The sequence below is a fragment of the Myxocyprinus asiaticus genome, chromosome 12 (assembly GCF_019703515.2).
Source record: "Myxocyprinus asiaticus isolate MX2 ecotype Aquarium Trade chromosome 12, UBuf_Myxa_2, whole genome shotgun sequence".
Taxonomy (NCBI): domain Eukaryota; kingdom Metazoa; phylum Chordata; class Actinopteri; order Cypriniformes; family Catostomidae; genus Myxocyprinus; species Myxocyprinus asiaticus.
The window spans coordinates 31,755,620-31,776,018 of NC_059355.1; the positions used below are offsets into that span (position 1 = coordinate 31,755,620).

General features: G+C 36.9%; 1 protein-coding gene across 2 annotated transcripts; it reads left to right on the plus strand.

The window, feature by feature from the left end:
- The first annotated feature begins 131 nt into the window (after positions 1–131).
- Positions 132–19,953, plus strand: LOC127449456 (serine/threonine-protein kinase Kist-like). 2 transcript variants are annotated; one of them, XM_051712883.1, is made up of 9 exons: positions 132–1,384; positions 3,417–3,709; positions 3,826–4,017; positions 4,190–4,284; positions 4,392–4,468; positions 4,561–4,659; positions 4,789–4,877; positions 6,320–6,392; positions 19,531–19,953. In XM_051712883.1, exons 1-9 carry the CDS (start codon positions 1,081–1,083, stop codon positions 19,539–19,541), a joined length of 1,233 nt encoding a protein of 410 aa, XP_051568843.1. In that variant the 5' UTR covers positions 132–1,080; the 3' UTR covers positions 19,542–19,953. The 2 variants fall into 2 exon arrangements, with proteins under 2 accessions (XP_051568843.1, XP_051568842.1); XM_051712882.1 differs by lacking the exon at positions 19,531–19,953 and having other exon boundaries at positions 6,320–15,346.
- Positions 19,954–20,399: the final 446 nt, after the last annotated feature.

Sequence of the window (20,399 nt, forward strand, 5' to 3'; positions counted from 1 at the left end):
CACGGAAACCCTTTTCCAGCCTTATTCCGACAAGTCCCGCCTTCTAAGACGAGTGGCCCCAAGCAGTCTGTGATTGGATAGTTGAAATGTCGTTCATAACCGTAGCCAACAGTGATGAGGTCACTGGCGGGGCTTGTAGAAAGAAGGGTGGGAAAATAATAACGCAATAAACCAATTAATTTCTATTCCACTTCTTTATTGTTTTTTGTTTTTTTTAGTAGAAACACACATTTAGTTTATTGCTATTTACTCATTTAATTGTTTGAAATCGAAACTTTCAGATGCAAGTATTTACACGCGGTATAAATACAGTGTATTCATTTGGAACTGCTATTTTTTAAGACTGAGAATAAGACTGTGGAATGTCAGTTCAGTAAATGATAGTCACTTACTATTTTCTGAAATAAGATTAATCATTAAGGGGAAATGTTAGTATAAACGCAACTGATTACGGGAAGTATTTGGCCATGTGTAGAAGGGAAACCTCGGTCTGGATAAAGTCTCGCGAGAGTCCCATGCGACATTCATGCACTGTTTATTTTGTTTATTTGAAGCCCCGCAGTAACCACACACCTGCCTTTACCCATAAAAATTAACCCTAGCCCTAAACCGAAACATATTACTCTAACTATATTAATAGCAAATGCGACTCTCGCGAGACTTTGACAGGACGAGGGTTCCTTTCTAGACACGACCTTTCAAGTTTGCGCTTCACATTGACGTCGTTTCCGTTATCATGGCCATCAAAACAGTGGCAACAACTTTCCAACTTGCTCCGAAACTGAGTTTAAGAGGTCCGCTGTATGTTTGAGGTGCCACTTTGGTAATTCGGATCCAACTGTTGCATATCGCACAGATTTGTGCGTTCGCTTTAAAATATGGCGTTTGAATCTATGTTTTACAGCAGTTGGATGTAACCTTTGGCTTGCTGATGAGTTATATGCAAAGGCTGAGATCATATTAGCAAAAGCAAGTTTATGCAAAGGGCAAACATGCAAAAACTGAGCCTATCGTTCTCCTAATGAAGCAAACACTACTTGTTGTGACGGTGTTTAATTTAGATGTACACTAATATTACTCATGGCTTGCAGTTCATGCTCCAATACAAAAATGTCCAGTCCAGATGTCAACACGCCTACGATGGCGGCGACACCAGGGGTCGTGGATCAGCAGACGAACCCGGTGTTATTTGAGATTTTTGGAGAGATCTGGAACGTGCAGGCTCGTTTGGGTCAGGGCGTTTCGGCCTCGGTGTTCCGGGTAAGCTCCGACCGGACGAGTTTTGCTGCAGTGAAGGAGTTTCAGCTGGACACACAGGGTGGAGATTACGGGTACCTCAAGGAACGATCTGTGCTGGAGAGCATTCAGGGACATAAAAATATAGGTAACCACGGCTAAACAACATAGATTTATACAGTAACGCGTCAATTCACCCCAAAATTAAAATTGTCATAATTTACTCACCCCCATATTGTTCCAATCCTGGATGACTTTCTTTTTCAATGTGGCACAAAATAAGATGTTAGGCAGTTTGTTAGTCTCAGTCATTCACTTTCATCTTCCCCCACCCCATACAATTAAAAGTGTATGGTAACTGAGACTGTCATTGTGCCTAACATATCCTTTTGTGTTCTTCAGAAGTCATACTGAGTTTAATGTAACAACATAAGTGTGAGTAAATGATGGCAGGATTTTCATTTTGATGTTACCTATCCCTTTAATCCTCCTATGGTGTTGAAAAATGGCAGCTCCTTTTGGTATTCGCGGTGATTTTTGACCGGAAGTGTTAGATGTGGAACCCTTTTTTTATGATGATGATAACGATTCTATTTTTTGTTCCCTGAAGTAAGAGCAATACAATTATGCATTTCTTTTGGGATTTTATGCTATTTTGATCTTATTTACATGTGCATTTCACCATTAATTTGCATAAATAAGCCAATTTTTTGGGGAAAAAAATTTATACAAATAAAAGCATTAATTATTCAGAACCTACATTTCAATAAGTTGAAACGAAGAATATATGAGAATGTGACATAAGTAGATTGGAGGCAGATTGCTGCCATCTGGTGAACAAAAAATAAATAACATGACTTGAAAACCATGTCATGCCAGTAACAGCCAGTAGATGGCTGTAGCCACCTACTGTGTAGTCTGATGGCTTGTTGTAACCTAATGTTATATTTTATCACAAGATATGCATTTGGATATATTTAGACATTATCAAACTATTATTTGTCAAAGTTTAGCATTTTAAATTTGATTTGAAGTGTCAGTTAATGTCATTATGCTTGCAATCAAACCTGACCATGGTGTTACAAAGAGAAGACACAAAATATGCACTTTTCTACCAATAATTTATTTCAAACATAAACATTTTATAACTCAAAGTAAATGCATAATAATGTCAAGAAAATGAACATCAAGATTCAGAAATGAACTGCAACATTCAGAAAGTTCAATTAGAGTATAAAACAGAAAAATCAGAGTACATATTTTGCAATTTCCATGATAAATTATATATATATATATATATATATATATATATATATATATATATATATAATTATTATTATTATTACTATAGATTTGTTTTTTTTTTGTTTGTTTTTTTAAACATGTGAGTTTGTCAGATAGCTGACAAACTCAAGTGTCACATGTGAAAATATCACATGACTTGGAATGCCAACAATGACCAAAAGATGGCTGTAGAGCTCCACTTATTGATGGTTTTCTCTCCCTCTCTGTGTGTGTTCTGCATTGTGAGTTTGTAATCATCTCACCCCTTCATTTCTGAGTGTGTTTAGCATTGTGACTGATTTTTAGTTTTTTTAGTTTTTTTTTTTTTTTTGGACAAAAAAACAAAACAAAAAAACTCTGTGTTAGAGTCTCACTAGTTAATTTGTGTGTGTGTGTGAGTGGGTGTGAGTTTTGCACTGAGGATGTTTTAAAGTCTCACCCTGTAATTTCTGTCTGTTTTTTAGTTTTTTGTTTTTCCTGCATTGCAGCTGATTTATTGATTGTAATTGACAGATTAAAAAAAATTGCTATGTTTTTTGGTCTTTCCCATTCATTTTCAATGGTTGGTCAATTTTGACCGCAGATACCAAAGGTGTTGCCTTTTTTTTATTTTTTTAACACAACCACTTAGACTTATCGAATCAAGCCCTATTTTTTCTTTTGTATGTTCAGATGGCAAATGGAGGAAAAGTCACCAAGTCTTGTACTGCTCAGATAAAGGAAACCATTTTTATTAAAGAAATTTGTTTTGGTCAAAAATGACTGAATACAATAGGAGGGTTAAAAGTTTAACACTGTTATTGCATCACAATATGACCTATTAACATGTAAAGGTTAAAAGTCCATATGCTGTTGGTCTAGATCACTAACATTTGGCATTCTCTTTTTCCATGCAGTGACTTTATATGGAGTTTTCACCAATCACAACCCATTTGGTGTGGCCACTAATTGCCTGTTGCTAGAGCTTTTGGATGTGAGTGTATCAGAACTGCTGGTCAGGGCAAGTAATCAGGGTCACTCCATGTGGTTGATTCAGCACTGTGCCCGTGACGTCTTGGAGGCTCTTAGCTTCCTGCACAGAGAAGGCTATGTGCATGCTGACCTAAAGCCCCGCAATGTTCTCTGGAGCGCTGATGACGAGTGCTTTAAGCTCATTGACTTTGGCCTTAGCTTTAAAGAGGGACACCAGGTGAGGAGTTCAGACAACAGCCATTAAACGACTTGTGTGATTTGCTTTTAGAATTCATTCACATTAGTTACATACTAGTTACAGTGAAACGTGTGGTCCTCGTCTGTTTATTGCAGGATGTGAAGTACATTCAGACGGATGGGTACCGGGCCCCTGAAGCTGAGCTGCAGAACTCGCTGGCCCAGGCAGGTCTGGAGGGCGACTCTGGCTGTACAACTGCTGTGGACATGTGGAGTCTGGGCATCATTCTTCTGGAGATGTTCTCAGGAATCAAACTGAAACAAATTGTCAAGTCTCAGGAATGGAAGGTCTGTAGAAATCTGAGCAGTTGTGAATCTAAATATTCTAGAACCAGAATGACATTTTTGTATAATCAGCGCTGAATTGTATTATTGACCGTTGTCCCAGGCAACTGATTTCTTACAAACCAATGAAAAGGGCATTTCTTATTTGTGCACTGACATTGTGTTATGTCTCCAGGATAACAGTTCTGCAATAGTAGATCATATCTTTTCAAGCAATGCTTCGGTTTACCCGGCTATACCTGTCTATCATTTGAGGGATCTGATCAAAAGGTTGGAAACAAACTAAAAAACATGTACCACGCTAGCGTATAACAGTACTCCTTACACAACTAAAATTGGTGCGCTAAGGTATGTCATATGTCTCTTTACATTCCCAGTATGCTTCACAATGATCCTAAACTCAGAAGCACAGCTGAAACTGCATTAATCAACCCTTTCTTCAGCATTCCCTTTGGTTTGTATGGCTCAGAATGGAAACACATAGTCAATATTGCCTGGTGTTTGCTGTAACACTTTGTGTGAGTGAGATACTGCTTTGGGTTTCAGCGCCACATATTGAAGATTTGGTTCTGTTGCCTACACCTGTCCTGAGACTACTAAATGTAATAGATGATAGTCACCTATATAATGAGGATGAGTATGATGGTGAGGTTTTTTTTTTCGGTTTTTATTTTGACTTGGTAAACATTGTAGCGCTGTTTAATATTGTATTTTTCTGAGCTTTTCTCAATGTGCACAATTTTAGCAATCTCATTTATTTCTTGGCTTTTTTAGATATTATTGGGGACATGAAAGAAGAATGCCAAAAGTATGGCACTGTTGTATCCTTACTGATCCCAAAAGAGAATCCCGGCAAGGGTCAGGTGAGGCTTTTAGCTTTATCTGCTGATTTTCACTATCGGAGATCAGATCATTGTTTGGTGATAATGGAATCTGCTCAGTCAACCTTTGCTCAAATTCATCCTGTGAGATTGAAGCATTGCGTTTTGGAATGTGCATATAGACCCATATTTATTATTAGAATTGACCTATATTATTAACAGAATATGTTAATATCTTTTGAAATGTTAATATCTAAACGGAGATCTTTTGTCATTCATACTGTCAGTCATAAATAATGTAAAATATGCTTTACAATGTAATACTTTACATTTACACTGTTTATTATAAGATTTCACTTTGCCTCCTGTTTTTTCTTAAAAATTATTATTTCGATATACACCGATAAATCTCATGAACCTTAAATACACAACACCTGACGGATGAATTCTTGATTCATTTCTATCTGACATTGCTGAAAGTAATAAAAACTTGTTCTTAAAGGGATAGTTCACCCCAAAATAAAAATTCTCTCATCGTTTACTCACCCACATGCCATCCCAGATGTGTATGACTTTCTTACTTCTGCAGAACGCAAACAATGTGTGTTGATCCATACAATTCAAGTGAGTGGTGGACAGAACTTTGAAACTCCTAAAAGCACACAAAGGCGGCATAAAACTAATCGATAAGACTCCAGAGGTTAAATCCATATCTTCAGAAGTGATATGATTGGTGTGGGAGAGAAACGGATCAATATTTAATTCCATTGTTTACTCTTAAGTCTCCATTTACACTTTCTCGTTCTTCTTCTTTTGTTTTTGGCAATTCGCATTCGTTTTGGCAATTCATATCGCCACCTACAGGGCAGGGAGGGGAATTTATAATAAAAAAAGGACTTAAACATTGATCTGTTTCTCTCCCACACCTATGATATTGCTTCAGAAGACATGGATTAAACCACTGGGGTAGTATGGAGTACTTTTATGCTGCCTTTATGTGCTTTTTGAGCTTCAACGTTCCGGCCACCATTCACTTGCATTGAATGGACCTACAGAGCTGAAATATTCTTCTAAAAATCTTTGTGTTTAGCAGAAGAATGAAAGTCACACACATCTGGGATGGCACTAGGGTGAGTAAATGATGAGAGTTTTCATTTTTGGGTGAACTATTTCTTTTAAGTAAGTGATTTAGATGTGAATACTGTAAACGTACTGACGGATTCAGTGAATTCATTCAGTTAAGGATTCATTAGATTGATTCAAACCATTAACTTATACTCTGTGGGATTGTGAGTTTTATTTTTTTTGACAGATTTATTTAAAGAAACATTTGTTCATGAACCAAATTACAGTGGTTGTGCTGTATGTGTTTTTTTTTTCTGGGCATCTAGTAGATAGGAAGACATCATTGATTGAAAGTGGAGTTCAGTCAATACTTTGACATTCAGTTTTTGAAGCGAGACTCTATCATCTTCTTTTGGCAGGTGTTTGTGGAGTATGCAAATGCCGGAGACTCCAAAGAAGCCCAGAGACTGCTGACCGGTCGAACATTTGATGGCAAGTTTGTGGTCGCTACGTTTTATCCACTGAGTGCCTATAAGAGAGGTTACTTATACCAAACCGTGCAATGAGAATAGAGGGACACACCTCTAATCACACTTCAAAAAGTGTAGATTACTTTACAATCATGTGACTTCTTTTAAGTCCATGCAATATGTATCAATCCATTGTGCTACCCTTAATATTTTTGAACATGTCACTCAACGCTGTTGTGAATATAGGCACATATGCAGTTTATTTTGGGTGTTAAGAGGAGTAAAGATTTAGTGCCTGCTTCCTCTGCTTTTTTTACTCATTGAACACCACTAAAAGACAATTTATACTGAAAGTGTGATCGCTGTTTGCCCGACATTCAGTTCTTATGCTTCCATACTTTGTTGATGTACTTGTTTTTTTTTGTTTTGTTTTTTTGCAGTGGAGTTGATGCACTGCTTTGGTTTACACTGCCTTTTAAAACCATAGATCACTTTAGAGACTAGCTTTATTTAGTCCTCGAATGTCACAATTCCAAAATGCGTAGTTTACTACTTTTCTCTTTTTACTTTTTTCCATTGTTTTTTAGTGATGTAGATATTTCCAGTAATTATGCACATATTTATAAACTACTGGCAAAATACACTGGCCTGCATGCACTGTTGCGTGGTTAACCATAGTGTTTGACTTGATCATGAGAGCTGTTGAACCACCTAATGTTCAACAGCGTCTCCTCTAGAGAGAGCACAAAGTACAACACAGCGGGTTGCCTTGTGTTTTAGATAATAAAGTACATTTAATTTGTTTATTCAGGGTTGACAGGCAAGAGACATATCTAACACAAAAGCCACAACTTATGTCTCTTCCAAAATGTTTGTCTCTCTGATGATGTTTATTGAACAGATATTTTTTTTTTCTAACTTGAATTCCAAAGGTACAATATTATTTTGTTCTTATTAAAGGATTAGTTTACCCAAAAATGAAAATTCTCTCATCATTTATTCACCCAAATTCCATCCTAGATGTGTTTGACTTTTTCTTCTGCAGAATACAAACAAAGATTTTTTGAAGAATATCTCAGCTTTGTAGGTCCATACAATGCAAGTGAATGGTGACCAGAACTTTAAAGCCCCAACAAGCACATGAAGGCATCATAAAAGTAATCCATATTACTTTGTGGTTAAATCCATGTCTTCAGAAGCGATATAATAGGTGTGGGTGAGAAACAGATTAATATTATAGTCCTTTTTTACTGTAAATCTCCACTTTCACTTCCATATTATTCTTTTGATTTTTGGCGGTTCGCATTCTTCATGAATATCACCACCTACTGGGCTAGGCTGGTCAGAGGTGGAGATTTATAGTGAAAAAGGACTTAAAAAGTTATCAGTTTCTCACCCACACCTATCATAGCACTTCTGAAGACATGGATTTAACCACTGTAGTCGTACATATAACTTTTATGCTGCCTTTTTGGAGCTTTGAATTCTGTTCACCATTCACTTGCATTGTATGGACCGACAGAGCTGAAATATCATTCTAAAATCATAATTTGTGTTCTACAGAAGAAAGAAAGTATTACACATCTGGGATGGCATGAGGGTGAGTAAATGATGAGAGAATTCTCATTTTTGGGTCAGTTGGACACAGGAGTTAAGAGTGATTCATCTAAAAACACTAAAGTTTTAACATGTTATATGTTGTGCAAAGCAGCATACCTTGTCATACCTTCATAGCACACATTTGAGAAGGATAATTCCGTCTATCTTCCTTTGGCTGGACTGCAACTGTGAATACCAGTGCGCTAACTCATGGATATAAATGCTGTTTTTATAACTCTCAAAACCCACAGGCTAAGATAGCACAAGTGAGTATAGCACCAATTGATACTATACATGAAATGTAGTTAGCTAATTCTTTCCACAGACATATTACAATCATTTGTTGTATCCGTTCATACTTTCTATATGATGATGGTGAGTGATTTTATAATCGAAGCACTATTTAAAGGCTTTTCCTGTTGTGATAGGTCTTGGGATTGTTGTTTTCCTCTCAGTTTTGTCTATGATTAATTGCATGACATTTAGGCTCTTTAAAACTGCTACAAAGCTTTCTAAAAAAAAAAAAAAAGAAAAAGAAAAGAAAAAGAGCACATTGTTATTTAATGACTTAATGAACGTTGTCTAATGCTTTGTCAGTCTTCCAAATTATTAAAAATTATTTTTTATTCTGAGCTATCGTCCAAACTGCAAATCCATTCTCTTCTCTGTCCTGCAGTCTAAAAACATTATATTCAGTTCTGAGGCTGTGAGAAATTATATTATGAGTATACAAGGCAATGTAAGGAAAGAGCAGGCTGTTTTTCTAGATTCCAGTGTTTAAAATTAGTTGAAATTTATAGGGATAGTTCACCCAAAAATAAAAATTCTGTCATCATTTACTCAACCTCATGTTGTTCCAACCTTGTATGACTTTCATTCTTCCATGAAACATGAGAACATTTGAAGAACGTTTACTTTTTTTTCATACAATGAATGTGATTGGCAACTGAGGCTGTCAATCCCTAACATGTCCTTTTGTGTTCCATGGAAGAAAGTCAAATTTGGAATAACACAAGGATGCACAAGTTATGACAGAATTTTCATTTTTGGGTGAACTGTTGCTTTCAAAACTACTGTTATAAACACACTGCCCTCTTACTTGTTTACTTGCTAGATGAGGTGTCTCACATGGATTGGATGCCATTGTTGCCATAGATTGCCTTTTTTTTTTTTTTTTTTTGGCAGTGTTGTAGGATTTTTACCATATAGAAAGGGCTCTTTGGTTGATCTGACAGTCTGGACAGTAGAGATTTTGGAAATTGACAGTTTTAAAATTCAAGCTCTGAGCCTGGAAAAAATAGAACCAAATGTTATTTACATTTACATTTATTCATTTAGCAGACACTTTTTATCCAAAGCAACTTACAAATGAGGAGAACAACAGAAGCGAATCATCCTCGGGAGGCAGTAGCAACACAAGTGCTGTAATACAAGTTTCAAAATTGTTTAGAGAAGTATCCCTAGCAAGGCGGATGAGATAATTTATTTATTTATTTATTTTTAATAAGAAGAAGGAAGTGCGCTGAAGGGATTGGGTCAAGTGTTCACGGAAGAGCTTTGTCTTTAGATGCTTTTTAAAGGATGTTAGAGAACCAGCTTTTATCGGGTGGAGTTTGGCAAGTTATTCCACCAACGAGGAATGATTGAAGTGAAAGTCCTGGACAGTGATTTTTTTTTTTGTTGCTTCTTTGAGATGGCACTATGAGGCACTGTTCACCCACAGAACGCAAACTTCTGAAGGACATGTAGACCTGAAGTAGTGAGTGTAGATAAGGGGGTGCAGAGCAGGGGGTTGTTCTGTAAGAAAGCATCAATGCCTTGAACTTAACGCAAGCAACCATTGGCAGCCAGTGCAGTTTGATGAAGAGAGGCATGACATGCGTTCTTTTGGGCTAGTTGAAGACCAATTGTGCTGCTGCATTCTGGATCAATTGCAGAGGTTTGACTGTACATGCAGGAAGGTCTGCCAGAAGTCCAGCCTGGATAGCACAAGTGCCTGGACGAGGAGTTGTGTGGCATGCTCAGATAGGAAGAGCCTGATTTTCCTGATGTTGTATAGAGCAAATCTGCACGATCGGGCAGTCCTTGCGATGTGGTCCGTGAAGTTTTAATTGATCGTCAAACACAACCCCAGGATTTCTGGCTGTCTTGGATGGTGTGATCGTTGATGAGTCTAGTTGAATGGTGAAATTGTGCTGAAATGCTGGGCTCGATGGAATCACAAGAAGCTCGGTTTTAGCGAGGTTGAGTTGGAGGTGATGTTCTTTCATCCAATACGAGATGTCTACCAGGCAGGCTGAGATCCGTGCAGCTACCGTAGGATCATCACGCTGGAATGAGAGGTAGAGTTGTGTGTCATCAGCGTAGCAATGTTAGGAAAAGCCATGTGCCTGAATGACAGACCCCAGAGATGACATTTATATGGAGAAGAGGAGGGGCCAAAGTACTGAACCCTGGGGTACCCCAGTAGCTAATTGGTGGGACTTAGACACCATTCCCCTCTGAAGAACCTACCTGTGAGATAAGACTCAAACTAGCAGAGCAAAGTTCCTGTGATGCCCTTTGCCATGAGGGTAGACAGGAGAATGTGGTGGTTTACAGTGTCAAATCCAGCAGACAGATCTAGCAGAAAGAGAACAGACAATTTGGATGAAGCTCTTGTCAGTCTCAGATCTTCAGTAACGGACAGCAGGGCAGTTTCAGTAGAGTGTCTGCTTTTGAAGCCAGACTGGTTGCTGTCTAGCAGGTTGTTCTTTTAGAGAAAAGATGAGACTTGGTTGAACACGACTCCGAGTGTCTTCGCTATGAATGGGAGGAGAGAGACAGGTCTTTCGTTTTCTAAAAGTGCAGGATTTAGTGTGGGTTTCTTAAGCAGTGGTGTTACCTGAGCCAGTAGTATTTGACTCATTTTGCATATGTTGAGGATCATGAATGGAGATGTTGAGCAAAAGATTGTGTATACTGTCCATATGAATCTGAATTTCCACTGAAAAAATATCTGACATGGTTCTTGAAAAAAATCTATTACAAGCATATTTGAGCTTTGTAATGTTGAAATGCAGTCACTAGCCATGGCTTAAATGTTATATTTAACTTAATGATAACTAAATTTGAGCAAAATCACTTTTAAGTGCCTCATTCTATGTATCGCTGCAGTTTTCTGGTGAAAGAAATACTAGAGGCATTACAACAAGCAATGAGTTTTATTAACTTTCACACAAATCATGAATAAAACAGCATATTAACAGTTCATAGTTATTTTTTGCTCTGTTCCCCACACAATACTATCTTATCACATCGAAACCCTTACTATAATGCATGATTTGAAAGACAATATATTATAACGCTTGCATTACATAACCAACTACAGTCTTACTCAAATGTAACTAACTTACACGGTGGCACAACTGATTGAGCATCTGACTTTGAACTCACAAGACCGGGGTTCGAGACCAGCAAACCATGAGAGTTTACACATTAACCCAAAGTATCATAGAAGTGCCACGACATGATGTGGCTGCTTCAGCCATTCAGCCATTTGTTTTTATGACTTTATCAGTTAGGTTTAGGTGTCTGGTTTAGGTTAAGCCGGTGCAACACTAGCAGACTCCAAACAACCCAATTCTGGCCGAGAATGTCACACAAGCAGACTGTTTTGCTGAGATGTTGCTCTCTTCAGTCTAAGGTATGACACACTTGCCGATTTAGAATGGTGGAGAGATGACAAACATACCAACTCACCACAATTTTCTTTGATTCCATGTCACGTGGAGCTCACAGAAATAGCAACAGTAGTACCACGTGAGCATAAACATTTGTAAAAGAGTGATTTAGGGTGTGATTTATGGACTTGTGAATGTGTTTATGTGTTTATCCCCTCAAGGCGTGCCATAGAACGCATATGTCCATATGCAGCTTTCAGTGAGTTAAGAAATTCAATAAAAACATACTGTAGTGTCTCCGCTTTCTGATTTCATTAGTCATTTTAGTGTTGGGGAAAAACGCTTGGTGAAAGAATCACTATGGATTAATCAGTGTTTGTGGTTATATGCAGCTGAGTGTGATCACAGATGAAAACATTCAGATCAGAGGATTAACGACCTCCCTCTGTCTCTCACCCACTGGCCGCTGGCTGGCTGATTATGGAAATGAAGCTCACATCTGAAAATCACTAGAAAGTCGGCTAGTGTGATGGCGGGTTTAGGGATGTCTGTTTTGTTCACCTCACATTTGCTCACACTATTGGTTTTGTTTAGATTAGCATTTAGTGCAGGGACACTGGTTTTGTTCATTTAAAAATACATTAAAAAATATCATCTCACATTTGCTTTTAATAATGCTGTTGGTTAGGTTTCGGTTAAAGGTTTAGGTTAGGGAGGTAGGTTTTATTAATTTAAAACTCCATAGAGCATTAACCTTAAAAACATTGTCTTTTTGGGAGAATATTAAACTCGCCTCAGTGGACATTTCACCTCAAAACTGCAGCAATACATTTTAATGATCCACATCTTTTAATTTTCAAAAAAAAGTTGCCACAGTCACATAATTTTCATGAGATCAGGCTGGATAAAGAGACAATTTCCATGGCTTCCTTTTATTGTACTTTTTGTTTGAGCCAGAGAACACTTACAATGAGTAAAGAATGGATTTTTTGGATTTTGAACAAGGACAGAAAAATATTCAGAAACATAATTTATTCAATAGAAAATGTATAATACATTAAATCCAAAAAGTAGGTTATGGAACCATTCAGGAAATAGAATTATATTTTTGGGTTTTGAACTGTTACGATTATGTGAATACTGTGTAGTTCTGATGTGAGTCTAGACATTTGCTCACATTCATCAGGTAATGAAGTTTGAGAAAGGGTGGCTTATGGAGTTCTAGAAAAACTATTTGAAGAAGAGCCTAGTTTGACAATCCAGTTGATGTGAAGACTTCTCATCATGGGGCATCATCTACCTGGGGTGAAGTCTCTCCAACAGATAATGAAAATATTAATATCTCAGCAGGAGATAGTTATTACACTATCTCTGGGATGAAACATTTAAAGTGACAGAAGGAATATTTGTATCCTCAAGCAAAATCATCAAAGCCACTCAAATACAGCCTCAAGGCCCCTCTAACATTTTCAGGGCTTTCACATTTAAAAAGCACAGAGTCCCCCCCCCAATAAATCAGATAGTTACTGCATTACATACTGTCAGAAATAATTTCATGCTGCCTTACATTTATCTTTTTATTTCATTTGTATGCTGTAATAATATCACAGTCATTAAATGCTTGACTGTTAGAAAAGTGACAAAAATTGTTACTAAGTTTTTCAGAGCTTCCGTTTTTTCCCCCACCAGCAACCCTGGAGAAATACCAAAGCCATATATGATTTTATGTTTCAGAAATGCCTTTTGTAAACAGCCAGTTATGGCAAGATTTGTGTAGGAAACATTGAAATGTTTTACAATAAGCGGACAGACATCCTAAAAATAGAGTGCCAGAATTCGCTTGCCTTTGTAGTGAGTAATGGGCCTCCTAAGGGAAAACCGTACAGGGTGTAACCACAGATAGGCATGGGAGTGTCATGCTCTTTGGGTCTTAATAACCTGAGAAAGGTTGGAGAAGAAATTTGGCAGCTTGTTTACAGATTTGTTAGATAAGTAGGAGTCCTTATAGGTTTTTGAGGTCATGAGTAGAACTGGGCCATCTGGCTTAATGAAGTTCCTGTTCGTTTTCATGTCCCCGTTATTTGTCTTTATATATATACACACACACAATTTTTTAAAATGTGAATCATGTTAGTTAGCTTTCTTTAATCTTAATAGCACATTTAAAGGGATAGTTCACCCAAAAATGATAATTCTGTCATCATTTACTCACCCTTATTTTGTCTTTGTGTTCCATGAAATAAAGAAAGTCATACAGGGGCAATTAAATGATGACTTAGAGTGAACTAGCCCTCTTAAGTGAACAAGGGGTACATTTTAAATAATTTCACTCCTTTGGTAATGGCAGATGTTGCCAAGTTACAGAGATCAAAAGGTACTGTATAATGAGCCAACTGACAGCTAAATTCTGATCAGGAATGGAGAAAATGAAGGCAAATGTGTCTTGTCCTCTTCCTTTATGATTATGATCATTTTCTCACCAAAGGCCCAAAAGCTGTTAAAAAATGTACTGGCTGAATCTGCTACTTTATTGATCTCATTACAGCTAGATGGACGAAAATAAATCATATACTATCGCCTGATAGAATGCATATGCCTGTCAAGAATCATTTTTGACAGTATAGTCATTTAATGAGGACATGTGAATGTACTGGGGCAGTAAGGACATAGGGTACCATGAATCATGTATGGATATGAAAATATGAGAGTTATAGTTCAGAAAATGTATTTGGGGCTTTGCTAAGGAATTTTGAAAAAATAAAAGCCATTATAAAAATACTGACTCTGGAAAGAAGCACACTGTGTAAAGAACAGGCTTCACACACAGCCACAACGTGTGATAAGTTGGCAGAAATTGTGTTCACATGCAGGTACATTGACATTAGTGCATTATAGTGAAACGTGCCAGATCTGCAAGGTTTGTAGTATGAAAGCAGTTAGTGAGAGAGATAAAGAGAGACCCTAAGGAAGAGAAAAGGGTGTCTGCAGTAAATTGACGAACCTTTAAACTGGCACGGCAGTTGAGCTATTGTGAACCACAGGAAATGTGAATACTGACATGTTTCCAAATGTTTTATATTTCAGTGATATATGATGTTTCTCTTTAAAACATATTTTTGTGCTATTCATGTTGAGGCTTTGCCAGTGATTTCATTGTTAATGAAATTATGGAACATTAACAGTGAAAAGGCCTTGCTAAAGCATTACAGTGTTTACATAAATCCATAAAGAGGTCAAAAAATAGATTTTCTTTGATAAATATCTGTTGAGGTTAAATTGTCAGGGCACAAGACTCCCTTTGCACTTGGCTACAAGTAATATACTAAAATGAATAATGCCTTTAATATGCACATGGACACTATCTCCAAAGTTCTGTGGTTTAAATGCAATAACAACCATTAGAGGGGTGCAACTGCTGTTGCCCTTTATTACTAGAAGCAATGGCCTGTAGCTCACAGTTCTTCATTATCTTCCATGTTTTTATGTATGGCCTGCCCAATTTTCTGTTTCTTATGCAAGCCTGAGGCAGATATGTAATTGTATGATCTGATGTATCTGTTAGAAGCTCTGCTTTGTGTATTATTTAGTGTGTGGAAAGATGTTGTATATGTAAAATGTGAGTTGATCGTCCACTAAAGATCATGGGAGACTATAAATTTCGGAGCTCTGGATGGACTATGTTAATGTTTCTCACAATAAAATGTTTATGTCTGTCTCAGAGCTTTGTGTTTTTATTTAATGTGGAACATATTGACTTGACCACATAACAAGTGTGGAACTGTATTTTCCAAGAAAACCTGAAAGCGATTTACAAAATCCCCTATAAGCACTCCGTCCAGGCAATCATTGATAGCTATATGTCCAAATTTATGTAAAGCACACAATCAAACTACTGCAGTTGTTCGACTGTAATAACTAGAAAACTAGGTAGCACTTTATTTTACAGTATTGTTTTGTTTTTGTTTTGGGGATTTTCTCCCCTTTTTTCCCCAATTTGGAATGCCCAATTCCCAATGCGCTCTAAATCCTCGTGATGGCGTAGTGACTCGCCTCAATCCTGGTTGCAGACTATGAATCTCAGTTGCCTCCGTGTCTGAGACCGTCAATCCGCACATCTTATCACGTGGCATGTTGAGCGCGTTACATGTGGAGGCTTCATGCTATTCTCTGCGGCATCCACGCACAACTCACCACGCACCCCACCGAGAGCGAGAACCACATTATAGCGACCGCGAGGAGGTCTACCCACCCTAACAACCGGGCCAATTGGTTCCTTAGGAAGCCTGACTGGAGTCACTCAGCACGCCCTGGATTCGAACTTGCGACTCCTATAGTACTGTTCTACAGTTACATACTATATAATTACAAGTACAGGAATTACTAGGTACTAACCCTAAACCTAACCTCAACCCATATTAAGTACATGTAGTTGCCTAATATTACTCAGTACTTTCTTGGGTAAGTACTGTGCACTGTAAGTATACTGAAAGTACACGCAGCCTACTGTAAAATAGAGTGCATCCGAAAACTGAACAAAATTGTCACACTTTTTCTCCCAAAATATTATCAGGCATACAAGATTTGTTGATAAAATAACACCATTTAAACAGTGAAAATAGACAGCGAATGTGAAGGGTTAATAAATGTGTATCAAGCTGTAGGGAGAGTATTGTAAGGGATGGTTGGCCCAGGGATTTCCCTGTTTGATCTCCCGGTTTCAATATGCACCCGTTACCATTAAAGGGATAGTTCACTCCAAAATGAAAATTCTCTCATCATTTACTCACTGACTTTCTTCTGCAGAACACAAATTATGATTTTAGAAAAATATCTGAGCTCTGCAGGTCCTCACAATGCAAGTGAATGGTGATCAGACCTTTGTAGCTCCAAAAATAACAAAGGAAACATAAAAGTAATCCATAAGACTCCAGTGGTTAAATCGTTATCTTCAGAAGTAAAATGATAGGTGTGGGTGAGAAACCGATAAATATTTATGTCCTTTTTTACTCTAAATCTCCACTTTCACTTTAACAACAGAAAGTCACACATGGTCAGGGCCGCATTAACACACAGGCTTACCGGGGTTTAAGGGGGGCCCCGAACTCCCAGGGGGTGGCCAAGTCACGGTATTCTCCCGTTGACGTTCTCGGGAGGGCGTGTACAGTAAGTCTTGGGGTCCCGGAGCACTCTAATACTGCCCTGCATGTGGTACCTGTAAAGTTTAATTTTGTGGAGTGTTTAAGTGGAGATTTAGAGTTAAAAAAGGACTTAAATATTGTTCTGTTTCTCACTCACACCTATTATTCTGCTTCTTAAGATATGGATTAAACCACTGGAGTCATATGGATTACTTTTATGTTTCCTTTATATGATTTTTGGAGCTACAAAGGTCAGATCACCATTCACTTGCATTGTATGGACCAACAGAGCTGAAATATTCTTCTAAAAATCTTCGTTTGTGTTCAGCAGATGAAAGAAAGTCATACACATCTGAGATGGCATGAGGGTGAGTAAATAATGAGAGTATTTTCATTTTTGGTGAACTATCCCTTTAATCTTAAATCAGTGTTTTGTGAGGAAATATGTAATAAGCATGATCCGATCCACTGTGAAGTCATGACCATGGTTTATTTTGCGATAAAAACAGCTGACCATACAATTCCTAAAATATCAAACAAAAAAATGACTGTCGTGTCCAATATTGTTGCCACTGCTACATTTTTCAATACGAGTTTCTTTGCAAAGCCTGAATCCTTGGTTCTCGGAAGAATACATCCATGAATCCCAAAATAAAGCGTTCAGGAACTTTGTTTGAATTAGCCACTCATTCCTAAAGTTAGGGTCCTTCAGAGGGCTATTTGCAGTATCCCAGCCGCTTTCTGTCTCTGTCAACTCACCATCTGCGTCAGTGACATATGTTGTGGAGGTGGAAACTATGCAAATTACACTACACTGTGACATCACAATGTAGCCAAGTTCTAAAACTTACAGTATGTTTTTATAGTACAATGACCTATTATATGTTAAAATATCAAGGAAAATATGATTCTTCATGTCACGACTCCTTTAAATTAACTGAACTGATTCAACTAAGAAAGTGTTTTGTCAGCTTTATTTAATCCATGTGTGTTTGGACAACATGGATATTTTTATTTGATTAACTGAAACTGGGCAAAGGATTTCTTGTTTCCAGCATGCTTTGCATGGGTCTAGGCTGGGAGAGTAAATGTTAAAATGAAATGTTATTTTATGTGTTTTTGTGCAAGATTAATATAAAGGGGGAGACTTGTTAGTGTTTAATGTTTTGTTATGTTATGTTGAGATTTAGAAGAATTTTTGTTATTTTGTAGTTTTGGGGGTTACCATCGATGTGATGAGTGGAGCTTTAGGCTAGGTTGAGGACCAATACATTTGGAATATTCTACATAATGCTTTATCCATTAAGCAATTGCTGTGCTAACCATAGCAGAGTTGCACTCAGTAGTGCTCCCCAGAAGCATGTGTTTAGCATGCTAACATTTCCTGTAACTAGCTAGCCTATCACTAAAAGAGTTTCATTTGAGTTGTTTTAAATGTGGCTGGGTTTATTTGATGCAGCTGAAGTACTGAAGTATACTCTAATAGGAATATTTAAATTGAAAGTACATGGTCATTTTAATTTAATAAAACTAATCTCAAACATGTGGAACCACTGTCATGATTGAATCAAGTTCAGCCAAAGAGTTCTTTTTTAAGTGTAGTTCACCCAGTAGTGAAAATTCTGTTATCATTTACGCACCCTCTTGGTGTTTCAAACCTGTATGACTTTCTTCTGTGGAACACAAAAGGAGATGTTAACTGAATATTCCTGGATCAATACAAGTTAAGATCAATTGACAGCATTTGTGGCATAATATTAATTGCCACAAAAATGTATTTCAACTCGTCCTTCCTTAAAAAAAGAAAGAAAAAAAAAAGAAATCGTGGTTACAGTGAGGCACTTACAATGAAAGTGAATGTGGCCAATTTTTGGAGGGTTTAAAGGCAGAAATGTGAAGCTTATAATGTTATAAAAGCACTTACGTTAATTCTTCTGTTAAAATTCATATTATTTGAGCTGTAAAGTTGTTTAAATCTTCATTTTTACAGTAATTCTAGGGTTTTAGGGTTTGTTGACATCGTCATGGCAACAAAGTTGTAATCTGTAACTTTAAAAAAAAGAGCCATTTCTGCTCATGTTTCCAAAAGCTTCAAAGCTTCCGATCTTGATCATGAAAATTCTAATTAGGAACCTCACTTACACTCTTGAATGGAGTGCTACTGAACACCAGATGGCAGCACTACCTTTAGTGCTGGTTGTGTATGGAAATGTATTGTCTGCCCTTAACTATACATGCAAGTCAATTTTAGAGATTGACCAATGTTGTTGTTTTTTGTTTTGTTTTTATGACTGATGCAGATTATTTTTATGTTTAAATGTACCAAAATGCATAACCAATTTTTATTATATTTTTTATTTTATTTCTGCTGTTTGACAATATAATAATTAGACAACAACAATAAAAACATAATGAATTATTACATACATAATAAATTAATTATAAGGTGAATAAAGGTAAAGTGGGACACTTTCTAGTAACTTGCCATTGGCGTTGTTTTCAAAATATGAACCAAATGGCTGCATCAATGTCATCCCACGCTAGTTTAAGATGAACTTAACAGTGATTTTTAGTAATTGAGAATACACACAAATAGCTTAAGTGTTCCACTTTATCAATATTCATCTTATATTAATAAAAACAACATCATAAACAACAATAATAATAATTGCAACATTTAACCCTTTGGTTGTAATATTACAACAATTATTTTGAGCTATCCTAAAAAAAAAAACATATTTGTTTTTTTTGTTTTTTTCAGACCACATCTAAATAATCAATGGGTCATGTTGGTCCGCCTCTGAATCCTATTGGCCATTAAAACGTATAAAGGTGCCGGACCATCTGACCCGAAGCTGCGAACTTTCTCAGAGCAACATAACCGGTTTTTATTGGATTGAATAGCTCAAGATTCAAGTAAGTAAAATGCATTAAATATTATTATTATTATTATTTTTTTTTTGTGATTATTACAATGTGTTCAACATGTAGATATTTAGCTACTGTGAAATTTGTTTAAAAAAATGATTTTGAGCTTATTATATTTGTATTGCTATTGAGTCAGGTAACATTTTTTCATGGGTGGGGGGGCACATTGCATTTCTCACATGTGCCCAAATGGAAAACTAATATTAATAGAGATATAATGTCTTTAATTATTCACTACAACTAAGTTCTAAATGTGTTTTCTTTGTTAACATTTTGAATTTAGACCTGAATTGAATAAATTACTACATTCTAGTTGTAAAAAATTACATTGAACTGGCTCTGGGCTTTGTTTGTTAGTCAGAAACAGGTTCTGGATGTTTTTGAATGTTTTAGAGGATAGTTGTAGCATAATTCTGGGGCTTGTGAGAATGTGTGTTTTCTTTGTTAAAATTTGAGTTTAGGCCAGAATTGAATCAGTCAGTAAATAATTTCTGGTTGCAGTATTTGAAATTGTATCTTGTCTGTAACAAAAATACATTGAACTAGCCCTGGGCTTTGTTTGTTAGTCAGAAACAGTTGGGTCTGTGATTTTGAGGTGTACCAAGGCAGTGTCAATGGACATCGAGCCAAATCTGAACTTGGATTGTCAGGAGATGTTGTGATGAAGCTTGCTTCCATGCTTCCAGAAGGGCAGAACTACAA